At 40.8% G+C, this 22,661-nt stretch overlaps 1 protein-coding gene and 1 non-coding gene across 5 annotated transcripts in view; both read right to left on the bottom strand.

Annotated features, from left to right (window-relative positions):
- APP (amyloid beta precursor protein) overlaps positions 1-22,661 on the bottom strand; it is a 258,633-nt gene that overhangs the window by 42,226 nt on the left and 193,746 nt on the right. For all 4 annotated transcript variants that reach the window (XM_035017531.1, XM_035017532.1, XM_035017530.1 and 1 more), the window contains 2 exons: positions 20,704-20,832; positions 19,715-19,814 (listed from right to left, as the gene is read on the bottom strand). In XM_035017531.1, the coding sequence (XP_034873422.1) occupies positions 19,715-19,814; positions 20,704-20,832 (229 nt within the window). The remainder of the gene's footprint in view (positions 1-19,714; positions 19,815-20,703; positions 20,833-22,661) is intronic.
- LOC118018922 lies at positions 10,914-11,020 on the bottom strand. Its single transcript, XR_004681515.1, has one exon. It is a non-coding gene; the product is annotated as a U6 spliceosomal RNA (small nuclear RNA).

Below are 22,661 nucleotides of genomic sequence, written 5' to 3' on the forward strand. Positions count from 1 at the left end.
GGAGTGGGGAAGCTGAAAGAACTCACCTGAAGGAAGATAATTGGAAGCCAAGAACACTAAAAGCATTTTATCATTAATTAATGAGCTCGTTCATTTACTACCTGTTGAGCAATCCCATCCTCTTTCAGGCCACTGCAGGAAATAGCTAAGGCAATTTTTTTCTTTTTTTCTTTTTTTAAATGTTTTATTTATTTATTCATGAGAGAGAGAGAGAGAGAGAGGCAGAGGGAGAAGCAGGCTCCCCGCCTAGCAGGGAGCCCGATGCGGGACTCGATCCCAGGACCCTGGGATCATGACCTGAGCCGAAGGCAGAGGCTTAACCATCTGAGCCACCCAGGCGCCCCAAGGCAATTTCTTTATACTCAGAGCTCATGGCCTAGAGGAAAGATGGGCACAAAAGTAATTCCCTACAGGTGCTACGGGAAGGGGTACGGACAGAGCGAGAAAGAAAAAAGAGATGGATTAACATAAGAATAAAAAAAAAAAAAAGAAAGAAAAAAGAGCGGATTTTCCGGCGGGAGACCGTGAGTGTTGTTGCTCCAGAGGAGAGACTGCTGTCCTGGGAGATTCAAGTGCTCGCACCGAGGGATAGAGAAGGGGCTACTACCCAAAGGTTGGGGCTTTTTGTCACAAGGGAAGTATAAAGAAGCAGCTTAGATAGAAGCCAGGGGCTTTGGTTTGTGCAACAAAGAGAGAGGAACATGCTGAGTAGGTGTGTACAATGCATAAAATCCAGCATATGGGAATTCTCTAGGCTCTGCCGATACTTGCAGTTCATTTACAGGTAAACTGTAAAGAAAAGAAAGGCATGGAGGGGACACCTGGGGATTATAAGATACTTGAGAGACATGTCAACATTAAAAACGGGGGCAGGCTGTACACTAGAATGATAAAACCAGAAAGATTTTTAAGGAAGTGATACAAGGAAGAACAGTGCTATTCTGATGGGGGAGGGGAGGCAGAGGTTGTGAATGGGATGGGGCTGAGGAGCTACTGGGGGGAGTTATGAATATTTTTATTCTTTTTTTTTAAGATTTTATTTATTTATTTGAGAGAGAGAGAGGAGGGTGGGGAGGGGCAGAGGGGGGGAGAGAGAGAGAGAGAGAGAAGCAGGATCCTTGCTGATCGGGAAGCCTGATGCAGGGCTCGACCCCAGGACCCTGGAGAACACGACCTGAGCTGAAGGCAGACATTAACCGACTGAGCCACCCAGGCGCCCCTCATATTTTTATTCTTGACTGGAGCTGTGTCTATCAGAAGAGCAGATGTGGGGGAGAAAGACAAGTTCTCCTCAGACATGTTTGCGATATCCCAACATATCATGGCCACTTGAAATGTAAGCCTCGAGAGCTCATGTCCATGTGGACACAGCCCAAGGGGAAGCATTGATAGGAAAATGGGAATTCTCCAGATTGTAGCAGAATTTTGCAGGTGTTTTGGGGGAAAAGCCCATACTAGAATTCCCCAAAAGGGGTTTATCGTATACTGAATTCTGTTGGATAATAAACATGCCACCCACCCACAATGTCCCAGCTAAAAATCCTTTACAGTGTCGAACTGGAGTGCTTGACAAAAACATCAGGTAGGTAGCTATTGTTAAGAACTACAAGGAGCAACCTATTTCTTATCCAAATAGATGGTTATAGGTCTTTTACCCCTTACATTACTTCCATATCAACATCCATTAGATGTTTAAAAAAAAAAAAAAATCAACCTCATTTTTTTATTCTGCAAAGAACAAAGAGAAAATTGTGTAGGAGATGAAACATAAAGTAGACCCAACGTTTTTGCTCATTTAACTTCGGATATGCTTTCCTTTTAGACAATGATGAACTGAGATGGGCCAGCTCTGCTTTCAAGTTACCTAGTGAACCATGAATCCTGGTACCAGGTGGATTCTATTGAGCATGTTGGAAAATTAGCCCGGATGGCCGCTTTCCCACCTGCCTGAGACAACCGCCTTCCATGATGTACAGCTTGCAGCCCCACATGGGAAACCTTGCCCTGCTATTTCCTTCTTAAACGGTTTCTAATCTCCACACTTCCTAGACCCAGCACTAGACCTCATCCAAGGCCCTGATGCTTTTCCTGTTGAAAATTTACATGGAATGCTAGTAATTTCCTTTTAAAAAAAATTGCTTAAAAATGTTATTTTCAGGGCATCTGGGTGGCTCACTTGGGTAACTGTTCAACTCTGATTTTGGCTCAGGTCATGATCTCAGGGTTCTGAGATTAAGCCCCATGTCAGGCTCCGTGCCGGGTGGGGGGCCTGCTTAAGATTCTCTTTCTCAGGGCACCTGGGTGGCTCAGTCAGTTAAGCGTCTGCCTTCGGCTCAGGTCATGATCCTAGGGTCCTGGGATTGAGTCCCGCATCGGGCTCCTTGCTCAGCGGGGAGTCTGTCACTCCCCCTGCTTATACTTTCTCTCTCTGTCAAATAAATAATTCTTAAAAAAAAAAAAAAAAGATTCTCTTTCTCCATCTCCCTTTGCCCCTCTCCCCCCAACCTCTCCCTCTTTAAAAAAAAAAAAAAAAAGTTATTTTCATCTCAGCATAGTTAAACCTTTCCCGTCCTCCTCTGTGCTCTCAGAACTAAAACAAAACAAAAACAAAAAAGAAACTTCACCTCAAATTATGACACATTTTATGAAAAGTTATCAGTTTGGTCTGAGATTGCTACTCTTTATATAATCAGATTTAAAAATGTAACTACCTTTCTCTGGATACATAATATTAAAACATGGCCATCTTCTAAAATATGTAATTCATTCACTTTAAAATTTAAGAGTCCTCTATACTAACTCCCATAGTGTTCCAATAGCTTTTCTTAGTGTGATGTAAGCAATCTTTATTTGAATATATTTTGAGCTTCAACCACAAATTAAAAAATGATTCACATTATGGTGCATTTATACACGTCTTTTCATCTTCCAAGCGCAGTAAACATTAATTATCCCTGGTTAATTAAAACAACCACGGTTTACAAATTTACCCATTAATCAGCCTCAAGCAAATGGAAAGCATTTAAAGCCTTTCATAATTTGAACCAATTAAATATGGAAATTATTTTTTTTTAAATGAAGAGGTCATAAATTCAAGACACGCAGCCCTTTGACTTAAATTTGATAGTGTTTTAGAAAGAAACTTGGACAGTATTTTGGATTCATCAAAATCAGGGGAAAGAAAAAATAAAACTGCTTGGTATGGGTTGAATTATGTTTTCCTTAAAGATATCTTGAAGTCCTCATCCCCAGTACCTATGAAAATGACTTGATATGGAGAGGGTCTCTGCAGATATATTCAGGTAAAGACGAGATCATACTGGACTAAGACAGGCCCTCAAGCCAATATGGAAGTAGGGGAGACCCTACTGGAGTTCAGATGAGCTCTTGATCATTTCGGAGACAGAGACAAAGGGAGAATGCTAATGTGAAGGCAAAGGCAGAGACTGGAGTATCTACGAGCCAAACAATATCCAGGATTGTCAGCGACACCAGAAGCAAGCGAAAGGAATGGAAGAGATTCTACCCTAGAGCCTTCAGAGAGCGCATGACCTTGTGGACACCTTGATTTTGACTTCTGGCCTCCAGAATGATGAAACAATACATTTCTGTTGTTTTAGGCCACCCAGTTTGTCGTAATTAGTGATGGCAGCCCTAGGAAACCGAAACACCACCTATATAAATGAATATTAACCATTTGCAAATATGATAACCATTTCTGGCTATAATCATCACATCGGAATAGAATGTGGTTTCTTCCTGAGCCCTTTACTGAACGCCAGGATAGGTAGACTGGGAAGAAGAATAAAGAACTCTATCATCTAACAGTCTCATCTAATTAGTTCAGAGATGCTTCCCCCCTGAATAGCAGCATGTGGTTCAATGGTGACCTAATGGCTCCTTCATTTCAGCAACTCTTCCCATCTAAAGAAGACACCAACCACTTTCCTTTCTTGACCATCAGTGACTGCATGCCTTACCCAGATAAGGCCAAAGGAATTTTGGATACCAGTGTCAACTCTTAAGCTCAGTGAGGAAGTGGAAGGGTTTCAGTTTCAAATACCCTGGAAACACAAAGGTTATGCCATATCCTCTCTAACAAGCCAGAAGCTGAGCTGTCCCTGGCAGCGTAATGTGTGGCAAATGCCTGGCAGGTTTCATCAGCGTAACGAAAATACCACCATCTCTAATGACAAAACAGAGTCTGCCACCATACCTCCATTCGGCAACTAAACTGAGAGAAGTTGGGACAGCTGGAGTCCATCTACAGCGCTGAGCTTATCAGTCTCAATTTAAAATTCACACTTGACCAGCTGGATCTTGAAAAAAAGATTCTGTAGCTTAAAAGTTTTTCTTTATTCTTGTATGACATATAGATGAGTGGAATAGAATATTTATAAAGTAGCATGTTTAATAGCAACTTCAAAGTTCTCTGTGACCTTGTGGGTAAAGACAGGAGGAAAATACGGCTTCCCAAACCCAGTTATGGACTGTATCACGCTACATACTTTGTTACACTAGCTGGTCTCTCCTTCTGCTTTCACATTGGGAATATTTGGCTTTAGTCACTCAGACAAAATTGTGGATAAATTAGTGAAAAACAAATGTTAAAACCCCATCAAATCTTTCCAAGTGAAGTGTACGCTTTTTACATACCAAAGAGATCTTGTATTTGAAGTTCATAAAGGGGGAGTGGAAGCCGCCAAAGGGAACCTAGTTCCAAAGATTTAGGGTACAGAAGCAGGAAAAATATCTTCCATGGTCTCCCCTGAGTTTCTGAAGATAAGGAACCCATGTTAACTAAGAAGATGAGGATTGAGGAAAGCCGAAGAGGGAGGATACATTGGATATATCCAAAAGCAGGGGTTAGTCAAATGTTACAGACTGAACCATGCTTCCCGCTCCCCCCCCCCCAAACCAAATCATATGTTGAAGCCTTAATCCCCAATGTGACTGTATTTGGAGACAGGGCCTTTAAGGTCATTAAGGTTAAATGAGGTCATAAGGGTGAGGCCCTGTTCTAATAGGATTGGTGTCCTTTAGAAGAGGAAGAGACACCAAAGATCTCTCTCACTCTGTCAGAGAAAAGGCCATGTAGGGAGCAAGAAGGCAGCCATCCACAAGCCAAGGAGAGAGACTTCAGGAGACCCTAAACTAGTAAAGACCTGATCTTGGATTTCCAGTTTCCAGAACTGTGGAAAAAACCAAAAACCAAAAAACCAAAAAACCAAAAACCAAAAACCATTTCTGCTGCTTAAGCCGCCTGGTCTGTGGAGACACTCACCTCATCACAGCCAGATAAAAGAAAAAGCAAAGGTCAAAACAACTTTCTCCAAGGCACTTTTGTTTCTTTTTCTTTTTGTGTTTTTTTAAGAGAGATGATAGCCAAAGATGAGAGAAGTAGTATAAATTATCAAGGGGTCCCCAGGGGAATCTCTTGTACTATACCTTACGTAGAGGTGACAAGGAAGTGATTTATTTCAGAGATGACTCAGTTCAGGGTTTGAAAGTACATTTGACCTTTGGAGCTTTTCAATTTTCTTTATTTTTTTATGGCCATTTGCTAAGAAAGTTCTCACATACTCCCCTCTGCTACCTTTCTTCACTGCAGGTGGAGAGAAAGGGCCAAGTGACAATTTCCCTATGTGTCCGGGACATTTCCAGGTATGTGGTCTCTTCTCTTTGCGGAAAATGAGGAGATGGTATGTGATTTCTATGCCCAGTCACCACACAAGATACTTTAAGAAACAAAGGAATATAATTTGCTTTCCTGTGTAACCTGCAAAACACGTATACCACTGCTTAACAGAGTGAGTCGCCTCTCAGGTTTGGCACCTGGAGGTGGTGCTCAGCACACCCTTTCTTGGTGATTTTTCTGTCAATTCCCTGAGAAAGACACATTAAGCTCTCTGACAATCTGAGCTAATGCTAAGCTCTCTGACAATCCTCCAAGATTAAGCTTTTACTGTTTGTCATCTCCAATGCTGACAACTCTGAGCGTATTTTGTCAATTTTCCCTTTCACTCCTTATTAAAATAATTATCACTTTGAATTTGAAGAGAGCCTAAATGGATAACTTAAGTAAAATGTCACCATCAATAACAGCAAATGAAGAATCTACAGAGGGAAGAAAAGGTTCTGATAGAGTAGTAGATTCACAATTTCGGGAAGGAACACAAAAAGAAATTAAACGGGGGAAAACGTTATGAAAGATGACGTTTTCTGACTGCAGCCTGCTCTACGCTTGTATTACTTATTCCTTTTAGATAGAGTTAATCAACATTAATAAGCAGTTTTAGGCAATCCTTTTTCATAGCTAATAAGAAGTCTTAGTTTGGATAAATAAGACCATCAGCTCTGTCACACCTAAACAAATTCTCAATGAATCTGAACTTAGAGGTTAGTAATGCCTCACTTTCACATTTTATAGTCACAGCATTAGAAATCCACGTGGCCTATTTACTAGGATATATTAATTTTCAGTGACAACAATGGCCGTTCTTCCATGTTCAAGACCAACACAAACTGTAATCTAAGGCTGTAAGAATCCTTACATTTTTGCTATTTCACATAAGCAAGACTTCTAAATATTTAAGAATCACCTGGGGAGGTAAGCAAAATGCAGCTTTCTGAAGGTCAGAGATGGGGCCCAGGAATGTGTATTTTCCACAAGAATTCCTCCATATTACTGAGCCTCGATTGGCCCCAAGAACACATTAAGAACCTATGGCTTTCAGAATAACAATTTCCACGGGGAGTGTGTTGGATGAACTCAGATGCCCTTCAAAGGCTTACAGCAACCAGACTGAGGACATCAGCAAATGCCAGGTAGTCTTTTCTGTTTATTGGCTGATGGCACAAAGCTGCAGCAATCCTGCAAAACAGTGAGGAAAGCTCAAGCTGGGAGCCATGGGTCACTCAGCTCACCACACTAGCCTGCTCCATTAGTGGGCTGTTCCAATGACTTCAAGCTCCAGCCCAGATGCACAAGGCCTTACAGAAAACCAGCACACTCAGACCCAATCTCCCACAGAGGGCTCCCAATTCTGTCCTAATGGGACTATTCTTTTAAAAAGCGTATTTGTTCAAACCCACGTACATGAAGACCTGCTCTGATTTCCGAAGGGCTCTGGCAAGACATACTGAACCCCTTGGGCCTTGGCTATTTTTATAGCACATTCACGGATGCTAATTTTGATCAAGCCACTAAGTCACCCAAAATCCTTAGGCTGAAAACTGAGAGGTTTGATTCCACTTTTCTGTTCCTTTGAAGAGGCATAGACAGCAGTGTGGATGCAGGTCCATGCCATCAAAGAGATCTAGAAAGCAAAGTCTCTTTCATATCATCACACAACATCTGACTTCCATACGGACTCCATGATAATCAACAGAGAGGCTGTTTAGGACCCCTCCTTTTTTAGTAACCGTGGTTTAGTAAATTCACAGACAGCCTTGCCGTCATTTCTCTTATAACTAAAGGAAACTTGAGATATTTCTTGAAAACAGCTTCCTCTTTCTCTTTCCCTCCTGATAACGGACATTGCCAACAGGAGTTTGGAAACTGTTCAATCTGATGCTTAGCAGAAAATCGAGGGGCTCTTCCTGTCATTGTTACTATCCTCAAAACACTTAAATTTGGTTGGTTTGCTCCAAGTGTTTATTCTCAATATTAAAAAAAAAAAATTGCTAAGAACTTCCAGAACTCATTTTGACTGACATCAACTACCCCAATAAATAGAGAGGATAGCAATAGTGCATTAGAAAGTTATTTCCTTCCTTTTTACCAGAATTACAGAGAAACTGAGAGCTCTAGGGTGACCACAGAACTTACATAAAATCCTGGGAGAAAAAAACAGAGATGAGCTAACACGTTCACTGATTATTTAGACTGGTGGCTTAGACCATTTCCACCTAGTTTCTTGGAATGTTGCACTTCCAGCCAACATCACATATTGCTAGTTCCTTGTAACTTTAGGGGCCCTGAACCCCAAAATGAGAGAAATATAAAGAGTTGGCTGACAAGGGGATCCTGAGTCTTGTATATCATTTGTCCTTTCTTTATAGTTATTTTAAAGGTAGTAACGCTGATCAAAAAATATAAACAGGGGTGCCTAGGTGGCTCAGTCGGTTGGGCATCCGACTCTTGGTTTTGGCTCAGGTCATGATCTCAGGGTTGTGAGACTGAGGCCCGTGCTGGGCCGGAGTCTGCTTGAGATTCTCTCTTTCCCTCTCCCTCTGCCCCCACGCTTTTGTACTATTTAATCATGAGCAGTTGTGCATCATCGATGACTGCTCAGCAATTCTGTATTTCTTCCTGTGAATTGGAGCTGTTGTATTCAATGCATTAGTCAGATAGAAAGATTCATTTAGGTTTTCATCTTAAACATTTTTTTTTGTGGCATCTAGTTTTCATCATGTGGATTTAGAATGTAACTGTGTAGGTAATACGACTGGCTCACTGGTGTGCCAGGATAGATCCTCACCGTTTATTCACTGCTCATTAAGTTAAATACACTCTAAACCAGTAGTTCCCAAAGGTTAGCATGCATCAGAGTCACCTGGACAGCTTGCTGAAAGACAGATCGCTGATCCCACCCTGGTGTTGCTGGTTCAGAAGGTCAGGGGTGGGACCAGAGAATGTGCATTTCTAACAAGTTCGCCGGGGATGCTGCTGCTGCTGGTCCAAGGACTGTTCTAAACGAAGAATTCCTTAAAGACAGGCATTTGTAATTACTTATACTTAAAAATCTCCTTCAGGAGACACAAATGCATGAGATTTGATTCATACCCTCAAAGAGCTTATACTTAGGATGTGGCTATTAGTTGATATGTACACATCAAAGCAATAGTAGACACACGTTATATGTGAAATATATGATCAGAGGGCGGGTGCTTTGTGTTAATCACAGATTTAAAAAGGGAGAGGACATGAGAGTTAGGGTTTTGAAGGAGGAAGAGGATCTCAATAGGCCAAGACTAGGCGTGGGTGCTGCAGACGGATGGAACAGGATCAGTAAATGTATCCGGGGCCGGAGGTGTACTATCAGCTTTACTGGAACATCAGGCTCGTGCAGAACAAAAGGACATAGTATCATCTGCTTTGGCTATCCACGGTTAGTTTGAGGACCAAATGAGTCTTTAAGAGAGCCCACAGCAACCAAGTACAGAAGATAAACGTACAAAAAAGACCCATAAAATCTTTTTCTTTCCTCTTCTATTCCTTCTTCTAGGTACATTTGAGTGGCAACCCATGAACTGTGCTCGCACAGTCGTGAACATGATCCCCGCCCTGGCTTGGGAGACAGCCTAATGAGGTGTATGATTTGAAGGGCTTCAGCCGTTGACATTCACAGAGCTAAAACCTTTCTGTCGGATCCCTCACAAATGATTAAGCCCTGGCTACGGATTATTACCTTATGCTTTCCGAGAAATCTGTGCTCGTCCTGCGCGGAAAAAAATCTAATGGCAATCATATACGAGAAGGGATGGCAGTTGTCATTTTTCATATGCTGGTCTGTGATTTCTAAGCAAACAGAGAGTACAAATGTGACAAAAAAATCCTGCAAAATGAACAATGCAGCTGATTTTTATGTCCTTTATAAACGCCCCAATGCTGACTTAAGTATTCAAGGGTGTTGAGTCTTTGAGCTTCGGAACCATCTTTACTGAGTCATATCTGCTCAAAGGGGCTGTTTTCAAAGAAAAGTTGTGGAAGGGGCGCCTGGGTGGTTCAGTTGGTTAAAGAATCTGCCTTCGGCTCAGGTCATGATCCCAGGGTCCTGGGATCGAGCCCCATGTCGGGCTCCCTGCTCAGTGGGGAGCCTGCTTCTCCTTCTCCCTCTTCCTGATGCTCCCCCTGCTTGTGCTCCCTCTCTCTTTCTGTCAAATAAATAAATAAAATCTTTTTTTTTTTTTAAAGCTGAAAAATAGCTCCCTGCACCCAGTTTTGTTTAGCTTGGCCTTAGCAGGGACACAGAACAAATACCAGTGGATACAGAGACATCAGAGTGGAGTCGGTCTTCAGTCTTACCGACCAGATGTATGACACGGCACATCCTGGTTGCTCTGAGCCTATAAAACGATGCAGGTGAGCCAGCTGAAAGCTAAGGTTCCCTTCTCTAATAATCTTCAGTGAGTGATGGTGCAAGTAAGGAATGGCTGTCAGATGCTTCTACCCAATACCAAGAGACGTGGCAATCAACATCCCTCAGCTTAATGAGTGCAGCCTCCTTCCCAACTCCATTTCCCCGAAGTCTCCCCAGGCAGATTCTAAGTAGGAAAGCTTGTGCCCCACAAATGCAATATATCTGAGCACAGAATCTGGAAAACGGTAGGTGTTTAATCAATACTCATTAAGATCCAACATCTCTGGTTAATTCTTGTATCCCTTTGCTCTTCACGAGAGCAAATGATATGCATGTGTCCTTTTCTTTTATGGTGGTAAAAAACACATAAACATAAATCTTACTGGGACGCCTGGGTGGCTCAGTCGTTAAGCGTCTGCCTTCCGCTCAGGTCATGATCCCAGGGTCCTGGGATCGAGTCCCGCATCGGGCTCCTTGCTCAGTGAGGAGCCTGCTTCTCCCTCTCCCTCTGCTGCTCCCCCTGCTTGTGCTCTCTCTCTCTGACAAATAAATAAAAATCTTTAAAAAAACAAAAAAACCTTACTATTTTAACCATTTTTAAGTGTACAGCTCATTGGCATTAAACGCGTTACAGTGTTGTGAAACCATCACCACCATCTTTTTCCAGAACTTATTTTTATCTCCCCAAACTGAAACTCTGCGCCATTAAACCCAAACTCCCCGTTCCCACCTTCCCTCAGGACCTGACAACTATTATTCTACTTTCAGTCTCTGTGAATTTATTACTCTAGATGCCTCTAGTCATCCTCTAGTTATAAGTGAAATAAAAAAAATACGGGATGCTTCATAAATTTGCATCTCATACTTGGGTAGGAGCCAAGTTAATCTTTTCTGTATTGTTCCAATTTTAGGAGATGTGGTGAAGTGAGCACCACAGATATACCTCTGAAACCTTCTGGGTACTGCTTATAAATTCTTTGAGCAGAGACTGAGAACCAAGCTGTTTGTTAGTGATATCTGAGTGGCAATGATAATGGTAGTTTCCTTTTTATTTGATATAATCTGTTTGGTACCAGAGAACTATAACAATTTAAAAATTGTAACTATTAACTATAACAACAAAGTTTTACAAATGAAAATTTTAGAAAACCACTTACTGGAATTATTGGAAACTTACAGCAAGAAGCATGTGTTATTTGGTCATAGTCTTTAGGTAAAGAAAACAGTTTTAATGTAATACAGAAAAGTCACATTATGAATGATGAATGCTTTCACATCCAGTTACATACATAATACTTTTCTTATGGTGCACGTCATATCAAAAAGAGCATGTTCTGCAACTTTCCTTTCTATCACATATACTGACTACCACTTGAGAGTAAACCCATTTTAATTCTTTCAAGTCTTAGTAATCAACAAGATGAAGGTAGGCTTTTGGCAGAAGAGTGACTAATTCAGAATTCTGAACAGCAATCTTTCTTTCGAACTCCCCCAACCCCTGACCCAAACCCAGAATGTGAAATTTGGTTTGCTTCTAGAGTTTCCTAAATAAAAACAATATGAAGTGCTAATAAGTATAATCATTTTAATAAGATATGTTCCCTCCTGCACTCCCAGCCCTTCACTGCTCATGCCCCAGGAAGTTCCCCCATACCCGGGCAAAGCTTCAGAAGCACTCACTCTCGCCCCAGAGTTACTGCGTCACTATTACAGCCTCGGAAAGAGAAGAGGTGAAAAGTTTGCCAGGTTCCAGCCGGCTCAGGCTATCACTTCTGAGAGGCATGAAACTTGCAGCTGCACCTTCTTTCTTCTCTAAGATGACAGTATCTGTGATCTCTGTGCGTCTTAGGACCAGGTTTACCAAGTTCAGTGTGAAAGAGGAAGCTGAACACATGGTTTTTCTCCCTGCTCTCAGGAGATGGGCAGGCTCATCTAAGAGCCACCCAAACCAAGAGCAAAGACAGAGGCGTGCACGAGCCAATACAAGGGGTCACCATTTACTGTTTCAAAGACACAGGAAGATTTAGCTCATGTTTTAATAAGCATATGTAAATGAGTAATATTTATAAAAAATTAAACACATTTGTCAAATAGGCTATTTTAAACCCACTGTCTTATGTCAATACATCTGTGAACAATAGCTGAAATTAAGTAACACCCCGGCCTTGGCCCTTTGACCACCTGTTTCTGACTCAAAGTCCAAAACACTCTCTCTGAATGGTGTTTTGATTCATGGCCAGTCAACATTCCTTTGTACAACTGCCTCATAATTTGAAACAGGTTAATGGATTGATCTCTTGCTGTCAATCAGGTATGTACCCTACTGTCTACGACTTACTTTCTCAAGAGGCCCATCGTATATATAACAGGAGAACAGTTCACAAAAAGCAATGGGGTTCACTAGGGGAATACGCTGCAAAATTTATTTCTGAGTTAAACAGCAAGAAGCAAATTAACATTCCTTCCATACTCTGCCTCACACACAAACATTCATCTCATTGCCAGTTAGTCTTTGTGGAAATATATTTCAAAAGTAATTTTAATTTCAGTGCATCTCTATATTCAGGGTGGCAGACCTACTACACTTCTTTTCCCCTCCTCTTTCAAAATATGAACCTTGAAGGCAGCTGCTTGTGAAAGGCAAAACAACCAGCTCCTCTTCCAGTCTAAAATCACTAGCTGTTCCCAAGACTCTACAAAAAAAAAAAAAAAAAAAAAAAAAAAAAAATCAGGACATCCCTGCTGTAGGGTTCTATGCCAGGAAGTAGTCTAGCAGCCGCCGCTGTGGTCAGGCCTCACTCCTCCATCATTTTTAGTTACTAAAGGTTTCTTTTTGGATTTTGACTCAAACTACAGGGCCATACATAAGAGCTGGTGGGTTAAGAAAAAACTTGAGACCCATACTGGATTGTCATGGGAATCGGCAGAGCTTGGTGTGGGAGACCAAGTTCACCCACTTGGTCGAGGTGTCCACACACACAGACAAATAAGGGAAATGGCACGAGAAGAGATAAAAACTATTGATGTGTCACAGTCATCATGATTTAAGGAAAAGCAAAATTTGGAGTAAAAGGTGACAGTTGGCTAAATTAATTTTCCTTACCCTCCTAAATGAGGTCAAAATGGAATCATTTCATAAAAATGAAATACTCTATGATCCAGCAATTTCACTTCTGGGTATTTATCCAAAGAAAATGAGAACACTCCCATGTTCACTGCAGCCTTACTTATAATGACCAAGACATGTAAACAACCCAAGTGTGAATGGGTGAATAGATATAGAAGATGTGGTGCACGCACACACACACACAGTCGTTACGTACAGTGGAATATGATTTAGCCATAAAAAAGAATGAAATCTTGCCATTTGTGATAACACGGATGGACCTTGACAGCATTATGCTAAATAAGTCAATCAGAGAAAGACAAATACCATATGGTCTCACTTATAGGTGGAATCTAAAAAAACGCATACTCATAGATATGGAGAACAGACTGGTGGTTGCCAGGAGCAGGGGTTGGGAGGTGGGCTAAATGGATAACGGGGGACAAAAGGTATAAACTTTCAGCTAGAAAATAAGTCATGGTGACATAATGTACAGCATGCTTACTATAATTAATACGACTGTACTGCATATTTAGAAGCTTCTAAGAGAGCGGATCTTAAAAGTTCTCATGACAAGAAAAAAAAATCTCTTTTTGTAACTCTGTATGGGAGAGTTGTTAACTAGACTTATTACGGTGATCATTTTGCAACATATACAGCTATTGAATCATTATGTTGTTCACAAAAAATAAACTAAATAAATAAGCGAAACGAATGGGTCCATTCTGGAAGAGCAACTGTCTTGCTAAGAGGGGGACAAAGATAATACATTTAGAGGTAGGCAAATAAACATTGGCCATACTTGTGATTCAGGTGACTACACTGGGGAACATGAAAAGAAGCCTGGAGACTATCCTAAAACTAAGGAAGGAACATGTCTTTGGTGATTTATGAAACAAATGTTCGTGTTTCCAAATACTTAAATCAGCTATAAAATAGTAAATGGACATACATTTAAAAGCCATTCCTTATGAAAAACAAAAAGCATGCGTCCAATAAGTTGATAGCTGTCTCTCACTTTCTCTTATAATTGATTTTCTCCTTGATGTTCTTCCTTGACTAACAATTATACATAAGGATACTTAGAATTCTCAGTGGAAATGAAGGTTCCATTTTGTTCTCTGGCAAATGCTATAAATATTCTATTTTAAACTTAGACTACTTTGGATTCATTAAATCCCCAAATCAGTAGGTTTGTTAGGGGCAGAGAATGGAAACACTGTCTTTGAAATAAGCATGCTGAATTTCCCCTAAAGAGTAGAACATTTTATCAAGAGGTCATCGTAAAATTGTAATAATAAATTATAAGCATTCTTTCATGAGCACGAGTCCCTTGATCTCCTGCCACATGTTTCACTCCTACCCCATTCACTGTGGATTTATTCAGTCAGAGATCCTTCCAACATCTGGCTTATAATAATGCGTGTTTTTATTAATTTTGAATGCTAAAAGAAAAAAAGCCCAGGGTATGAAACAATGATGCCTTCCTTCCCCTTTGCTTCCTACTGCCTTTCTCATAAATTGGTCATTATAGCATTCTGTGGGATAGACATCTTGGAATTGTGAGCGCCAGTATTTTTAGCCTTGGGGTAGCTACAAAATGAAACACTTTGATAAATAACCTCAGTGCTGATAGGGTAGAAAAGAATCCTTTTAGCAAAGATTTAAAGAAGATTACAAAGGGCATAAAACCCCAATCGTTTTTGAAATAGCAACTGACAAAGCAAAGGGTGAGCTGAACGGCAGGGACGAAGGGATTCTGCCTTTTGGAAGGGTTAAAAGACAATTAAAACAGTATATGGACAGGGAAGAGGATGCATATTTTCATGAAAATACTTCCTCTATCATTTGCTGAATAAAAAGCAAAGTCCTAACCAGCTATTTTAAGTGAATAAGGGCAATTTCCCTCCTCTATAAACAATGCCTTAAGCCTTTTCTTGCAAGGAAACTTCATAATTTGCATTGAGGTAACTTTTGTTTTTTAAAAAACAGAAAATATGAAGTAATATATGGCTGTGCCTGGGAATTTGCACATAATAATTCAAACAGAACTGAAGAGTTATTATAAAATAATAAAAAACCAAGCTTGCATAAAACTAACAGCGGTTTTGATAATTCAAACTTATTGGTGAAGCAAATCAAATAAATAGCCTCAGACTCTGATTGACAAGACAGTGAAACCAGGCAACATACTTAATAAATCAAGTGTCAAGTATGTAAATAGGGCAGATAACCAAATAAAGAGGGTCATGGAAATTATATAGGACAATACTGTAAAATGTTATTAGTTACAGTATTAGAACTGTGCTTTATTCTTTTTTGGTACCTTTGCCAACTGCACTCATCTTGTTGGTTTGACCAGTCACAGCTGTAGAGAATGCTGTAGCCGAGGAAAGAGATTTGTTTTGTGCAACACTGTTAGGTGCTAAGGAAGGAGCTCGGGGTGGATCCTTAGGGTTAGGAAGGAGTCCACCTGATCAGCATAAGTGAAAGAGCATCTACCTTGCATCCTTGGGATTTGCTTCAACCTTGTTGACAATTACTAATACCCACAAAGTACCAGGTCCTCTGCTGGATCCTAAGGATGCAAAGAAGGCCCAGACCTGTCCTGCAAGAGCTCACAGCATGCAGGGTGGGTGGACATGTCAACTAGTAATTACGTACCAAGTAAAGTACGGTATTAGAGGTAGATACAAGGTGCTTTAGACACTGAGGTTCAGCAGAAGGAATTCCACCTGAGAGAGGAGCATGGGTGGCAGAGAAAGCATGAATTCTGGACTCAGGTAGACCCTGGGTCCAATTCTGCTATCATTACTTCATGATCTGTAAGGACAAGTTAGCGACCTCTCTCTAAGTTTTGGTTTCCTCACCTGCAAACTGCGGGTGCTATCACTGAATTCACCAAGGTTGTCACTAGCTCACAGGCCGCACTTGTGTGAATCACAAGAAAGCCACGCTTCAAGTGGGACTGGACCCAACCTCCGAGGGCTTGCTTGGCTGTGAGCGGGATGCAGAACGTCAGCTGCACTTTTCACCTAAAGCACCTGCCACATCTGTATGTGGTGGCCCTGGACCTCGAGGGTGAATGTTCATAAAGAACTTGGACCGTCAGCATCATCAGTAACAGATACTCATTAGTTTGCTACGTGGCTGTCACTCACACACCAGCTTGTCTCTCTTGCTCCCTATGCAGATTAGCCAAGGTTTTATAGGAATGTGGCTATTTCAGTTGCGTATTGAAGGATATGCCACTTTTTAAGCAAGGAAGAACAATTTACATGTCTTGTGACTGGCAAGAAATCATGGCTGAAGGAGAGGAAGGTGTCATGGAGAAATACTGGCCAAGGGGGATGTCCCATACTTGAGACTGCAATAGGAGTCAATTTCAAGAGGGACACAGTCATTGCTTTTTTATATACACTGCCTAGAGTGTGGAAAATGTGTGGGATATTCTCATAGTCTGGGATATGGTATTGGGATTTAGCAGACAGGCTTTTTTTTTTTTTTTTTGGTAGACCTAGGGATTTGGGATTTACTGGAGTCAACAGTGAAGTAGCACAGACAGATGGGATTCCTCAGGAAAGCACAGTGGTGAGCGAGGCCAGCACCGAACTCCCTGGCACGATGAATTCTACTGTCTGGTCAGCTACCCTTTACTGTTCTCACCAATTTCACACCAATTCCCCTTTTTGCCCTTCCTTCTTTCTACTGCGGCTAGCTTCTTCCTCATTTTTGTTCGTAACAGAGAATTCTATGCTAGTGGGAGCATAAGTTTACTGAAGCAGATACAGTTAAGTCACTAAAGATAACAGCAGTCCCTGAGACTGGAAAAACCTGTCATCTCATGAGCACCTGTTACCCTAATACAACTACTGTATTTTCCTATAGGTGTTTTACTGCATTAAACATGTCCGAATTGCCTGCATTTATAAGCACAAACTTTTATATAAAAGGCATGCATTTGTAGGTACTTCCAGATCTTGCTGTTTTGCCAGTGGACTGGAACTTCAGTATCCTCCTTATTTGCATAGAACTGACTCTAAATCTAAAGTTTGATTATATATAAAAAAGGCAAGTCAGACTACTGACAAAGACTATCTGAAACTATTAGAAAGAGTACAAAGCGTAAACTGGGAGAAATCTGTGACGATCCTATTCAGGAAGGAATTTAAAACAAAATAAAACAACCACCCCAACAACTTCTATTACAGAAAATTTCAAACTTTTACAAAAATAAAGAGAATATTACAGGGAACTCCCACTTTGCTTAAACAAATTAGCACCCATGGCCAACCTTATTTCAACTACAGTCCTCCTTTATTTTTATTTTTTTAAAGATTTTATTTATTTATTGGACAGAGAGAGACACAGCGAGAGAGGGGAACACAAGCAGGGGGGAGTGGGAGAGGGAGAAGCAGGCTTCCTGCGGAGCAGGGAGCCTGATGCGGGGCTCGATCCCAGGACCCTGGGATCATGACCTGAGCCGAAGGCAGACGCTTAATGACTGAGCCACCCAGGCGCCCCTAAAGTCCTCCTTTAAAAGTGAGTTATTTTGGGGCGCCTGGGTGGCTCAGTTGGTGAAGTGTCTGCCTTTGGCTCAGGTCATGATCTCAGGGTCCTGGGATTGAGCCCCGCATCGGGCTCCCTGCTCCGCGGGAAGCCTGCTTTTCCCTCTGCTGCTTGTGCTCTCTCTCCCTAACTCTCTCTCTCTCAAATAAGTAAAAAAAAAAAAATCTTTTAAAAAAAGAAATAAATAAAAGTGAGTTATTTTTAAATGTTCCTGCAAATGAAGAACAATGTAAGATAACTAAGCTCAATCCAGAAAAGGCGTTCTCCCCAGGGTGCTCTGTTCTATAGCTCTGACACTGGGAGCTCTTACGGTAGGTCAGTAAGTCTGTTCATTAGGCAGACTTCTCTTTCTATAGGAAACAACCATTTAAAAATGGAGGCAAGGAAGATTTTAAAAAAGATCATCTTTCAGGATTTGATATCTAGTACATTTAGAATGACAAAAATGAAAAAAAATATAGCATGCTCTTAATCCAAGTTCATAGTTGAGGTTTTGTTTTTCTGTAAGAAAAAAATTTCCATGATTCTAATTTATCTGAATATCCTCCCTGTCACTGAGATCTGAAGTTCACTGTATTGTCCTATTCTTGGGCATTTTGCAACACCCAAGATACCTGAATCACCATCTGTTCTGTGGAAGTGTGACTTATTAGTGGCCACTGTCTTCAGCACTTATTTTGCTAAATAAAAAGCTCTAATAATTCAGTGAGAAAGAGTCCATCATAATTGGTCATTAACTTTCTAGTGCTTTACAATGGCTTATTTCTCTATAGCTTGGTATTACTAACACTATCTCAATTGAAGACACGTAGGAAAATTACCTTGTTAAGACAGGTATCAGGCAAAAATACATTCATTTAGAAGACCTGAGCTCCAGGTTGTTGAGTGATGATTTTTGTCCTTTCTACAACTGAATGGAGGATTTTCTTCTACTTATTTGAAATACAGTATTTTAAAGGTTCCTTACAGATTTCTACCTCCAAATATAGGTAACAAGAATATTCATTTCTTACAGAAATGTAATAGAATGAAAGATTAATTGGCAAGCCTGTCTTCAGTCCACGGTATAGACTAAACACTCTCCTGATGATCCTCTTAAGATCTTGATCAACGCTGAATTCCTTCTGAACAGAAGTTTAGATAAATTACGAAATTTCTTTTTCAAAAGCCTGTAGCCGGAAGTATACTTGATTCTGTGTGTTAATACACATTAGGAGCACAACATCATCACCTCATACATGCCAAATACTTGACAGCAATACAAACAAATTTATAAGGCAGCACTGAATTAGAAAAGAGAGAATACATAGCATGGGCAGGAGATGTAAAAAGCAAGCCAAGGGGTGTTTTAGGCACTTCAAAGGAGGAATTCCTGTCAGGGGTGGACCCATCTACAACATCCGGGGTGTTCTGCTTTCAGATAACCTGCATCCATTTCCAACTCAATTAACAAAGGGCAGCTTTGTTATGGAGAGGGACAGATTGCTTATTTCCTGACAGCTTACATACCGAACAAAATAAAAGCTTAATGAAAGGGGGGGGCACATATTTCATGACATTTAAACAACAACACGGCTCAGAGAACACTCATGGCTATTAGGAGAGGGGCACCAGAGAAAGGCGCGTCACTGAACGTAACTTCGAAGTCAGACGACAGACGGTTTTGTGCTTTTGCTCTGCTACTTAGGAGATGTGTGCCACAGGCAAGTACGTTCCTTAAATTCTAAGCCTGAGCTCCTTCGTCTATAAAAGGAGGATACCATCCCACTCATGAGGTGATGATGACTTCCATCCCCCAAGAGTTTCACTGTAAAAGGGAATGTGCTCCTTCTCCTCCCACAGATCAGACCGCTGGTGATTCCTGCTGCAGACAAACTCTCAGGGGGCTGATTTTTTTCCCCGACAGGAGAAGAATATGTTTAGATGCTCGTCATCAAGAGAAGAGCTTACTTACCAACTTCATCCTGAATCTCCTCGGCCACTGCAGGCACATTGTAAAGCAGGGAGAGGGACTGGTTCATGCGCTCGTAAATCACACGGAGGTGCGTCATCACCTGCCATAAAGGGGCGACAGCTCCAGGTAAGTCATCTTTGCAGCAGGGAAAAGCTGTTTTCCTTACCGAAGGCCACAGACAGATACAGACTTCCAAAATAAAATAGAAAAAACGCTGCTGGAACGTGTGACCTGAAAGGTCATCCTCATTTTCTTGTTCTCCCATTCTCTGTTCTCGAACTTTAGAGCTGCTTTAAACTTCCCATTGTATTGCACGCTTGCAGCCATAATTACAAAGCCATCTGAAAAGAGCATTTCTGATCCTAATATTTAGGCTCCCTAAATAACCCCCAATGCTCTAAATATATTTCTGTGCAAATTTTTCAAAGGATAGGAACATATTTCAATTTGACTGGAAATTCCTTTCATTCTATCTATTCATCCATCCATCCATCCACCTATCTTTTTATTTAAAATTCTCCAATTTAAGGAAATGTAAAATTTCAGATTGCCAGAGGTAGATCTCACTTGTCAACCTTTGGGGATGGAAATAAAACACATTGATTACAGGGCTTCATTTAGGCTCACATTATATCCAAACACTGGGGTAGCAGAGGAGTTTATGATCGCCTGTCACAAGTTAGTTGAACCAATTTTAGAGGTTTTGGCTGACACAAATTTTGTCTTCAGTCATCAGAGTTTTGAAGGGTTCCTAAAGAACTGGCAGCAGTAGGCACTAAGATGTTTATATTTCTCATTATTTTCATAAATCAGAAAATGTCAAACCACATGTTGGTTGAAGACAAGCCTTTGGAATTTACCGGGTATTAAAAAACTTTTGCTATAAAGAAAGTGCCCACAAGCACGCTGGGAATACCTACAGATCTACCTCAAGGGGCAAGCCCACTGGACTGTCCAGGCTGCACATGACGACCACATTCTGTGTTTACCTGGGACCGGATCTGAGCGGCTTTCTTTGGATCCACCATGCGTACGTGCTCAAAATGTTTCAGGGTGTGCTGCCTGTCCTTCTGTTCAGCACGAACATACTTCTTTAGCATGTTGAACACATGACGAGGCTGTTGCGGAAACAAACAAACAAACAAAAAAAACCTTTCAGTTTTGCGCAAAATATTACCTGTCCCAGGGGCTACGTGTCAGAGGTCCCAGTAACTCATTCCATAACGTGGAAGGACTGTGAGTCACCTTTTTGCAATTCTCCCACTGCTTTCTGAATGGGTAATGACTTAGTTCATTGGCCACTTTTCATTTCGACAAGAGCATTTAGCATTTGACATACAACTGTCCTTAAGCAACATTTTCTTTTTAAATGGCAGTGTTCTGCTATAGAGAGGTGATTTCGGATCTGTCATATTCAAGTTCGGTCCTTCCCCTTTCCCACCCAAACACATAGGAGCATATACAAGACTACATTTCTACACGCATAGTCTTCATGGATATCTCAATGGTAATGCTGCACAAATAATCCCACCACCCGTGAGCATACAAAAATATAATAATCAAAATGAGAAAACTAATAGACAACTTAACCATCTCTCATTTGTAGGCCAAGGAATAAATGCTAAGCTTTAAGACACAGTACACTTTCCTAGGAGGAAGGCCAATGTGAAACTGTAGTTATTTTACTTTGAAATTTAATTAAATTCTTTCCATGCCATCAGATTCTAATTCAGCAACAATTTTCTTCAGTGCTTCTATTTTTTTTTCTAATTGGTTCTATTTCATTTTTATTCTAGTCTTTCTTGAAAACATTCATCCTAATAAAAAAGGACAAAAGCTCCTTTGTCTTAAATGTTTCTATTGCTTCATGTATTCTATTATGTGATTTTGTGAAATGATTTCCAAAAGCACACATTTCTTCGTCATTAAAACAAGCAAACAAAACCCTATGAAAGTTCATGTCAGGAATAGAATTTTGGCCATTTGGGCAAACCCAGTTATTATTAACTAGGTCATGGACACCTTGAAAGCCAGTTGGAAGGTGAAGAATTTATTTCCAGAGATGGTATGTTGGGGGTAGGGTGAAAGCTGTAGTATTTTATGGGATGTCCCTCCCCTTCTCCTTTGGTTAACTTAAGGGTCACCTCCCTGACATCCCAGGTAGAAGAGTTATCCTTTTTTTTGGTGCTCCCATGAAAAGCTATGTTTATCCCCATTATTGCACTGAACACAATCTATTAAATTATTTGTTTCTGACTTCTTTCTTCAACTGTGAGACCCTTAAGGGCCAGATTTGGTCTTTATCAGGAATCACGATACCCAGTGCCTGACTCATAGAGGGTGACTTGCTTAATTTATGCTTTCCACAGGTCACATTCCTATACTTAAGAAAGCAAATATCCACAGGTAAAAGAAAATAAACCTGTGCTCATCCGCTTTATTCCTTTCACCCTACAAGAAATGTGCTTCCCCATAATTTCACCAAAAAAGGCAGATATTGTGGCTGGAAACCTAGCTTTTGGCAACACATCATTGTAATTCTCATTTGTACTCTGATATCTAGTTGAATCTACAAATCAGAGAATGATCTTTTAAATCCTAAGAGAAGAAAAGTTAAAGAGATAACAGTTGACAAGCTACATCAACTGTATCTATTTATTTAAAAGACGACTGGTTTAAAGGCAGGCTATTATTTAAAGTGATGAATACCTTATATGCAGGATTGTGCAGTCAGGAAATTACATACCCCTGATCCTTGTTATTCGACACCGAGGCCTCTAAAATTCTCCTTCTAGTGCTATTACAATGATACCTCCAAGGTCGGAGGTATCTAGTCATGATGTCCCTGCTCCTGACTGGCTTTATGTGCTTTCTTAGTTGCCCTATTTCACTTTTTTCCCTTGAAAAGGCTTCACTGTTTTGAGGAAAACAGATTTTTTTTCTTTAA

The sequence above is a fragment of the Mirounga leonina genome, unplaced genomic scaffold (genome assembly GCF_011800145.1).
Source record: "Mirounga leonina isolate KUSES-001 unplaced genomic scaffold, KU_Mleo_1.0 Mir_172, whole genome shotgun sequence".
NCBI classification, from domain to species: Eukaryota; Metazoa; Chordata; class Mammalia; order Carnivora; family Phocidae; genus Mirounga; species Mirounga leonina.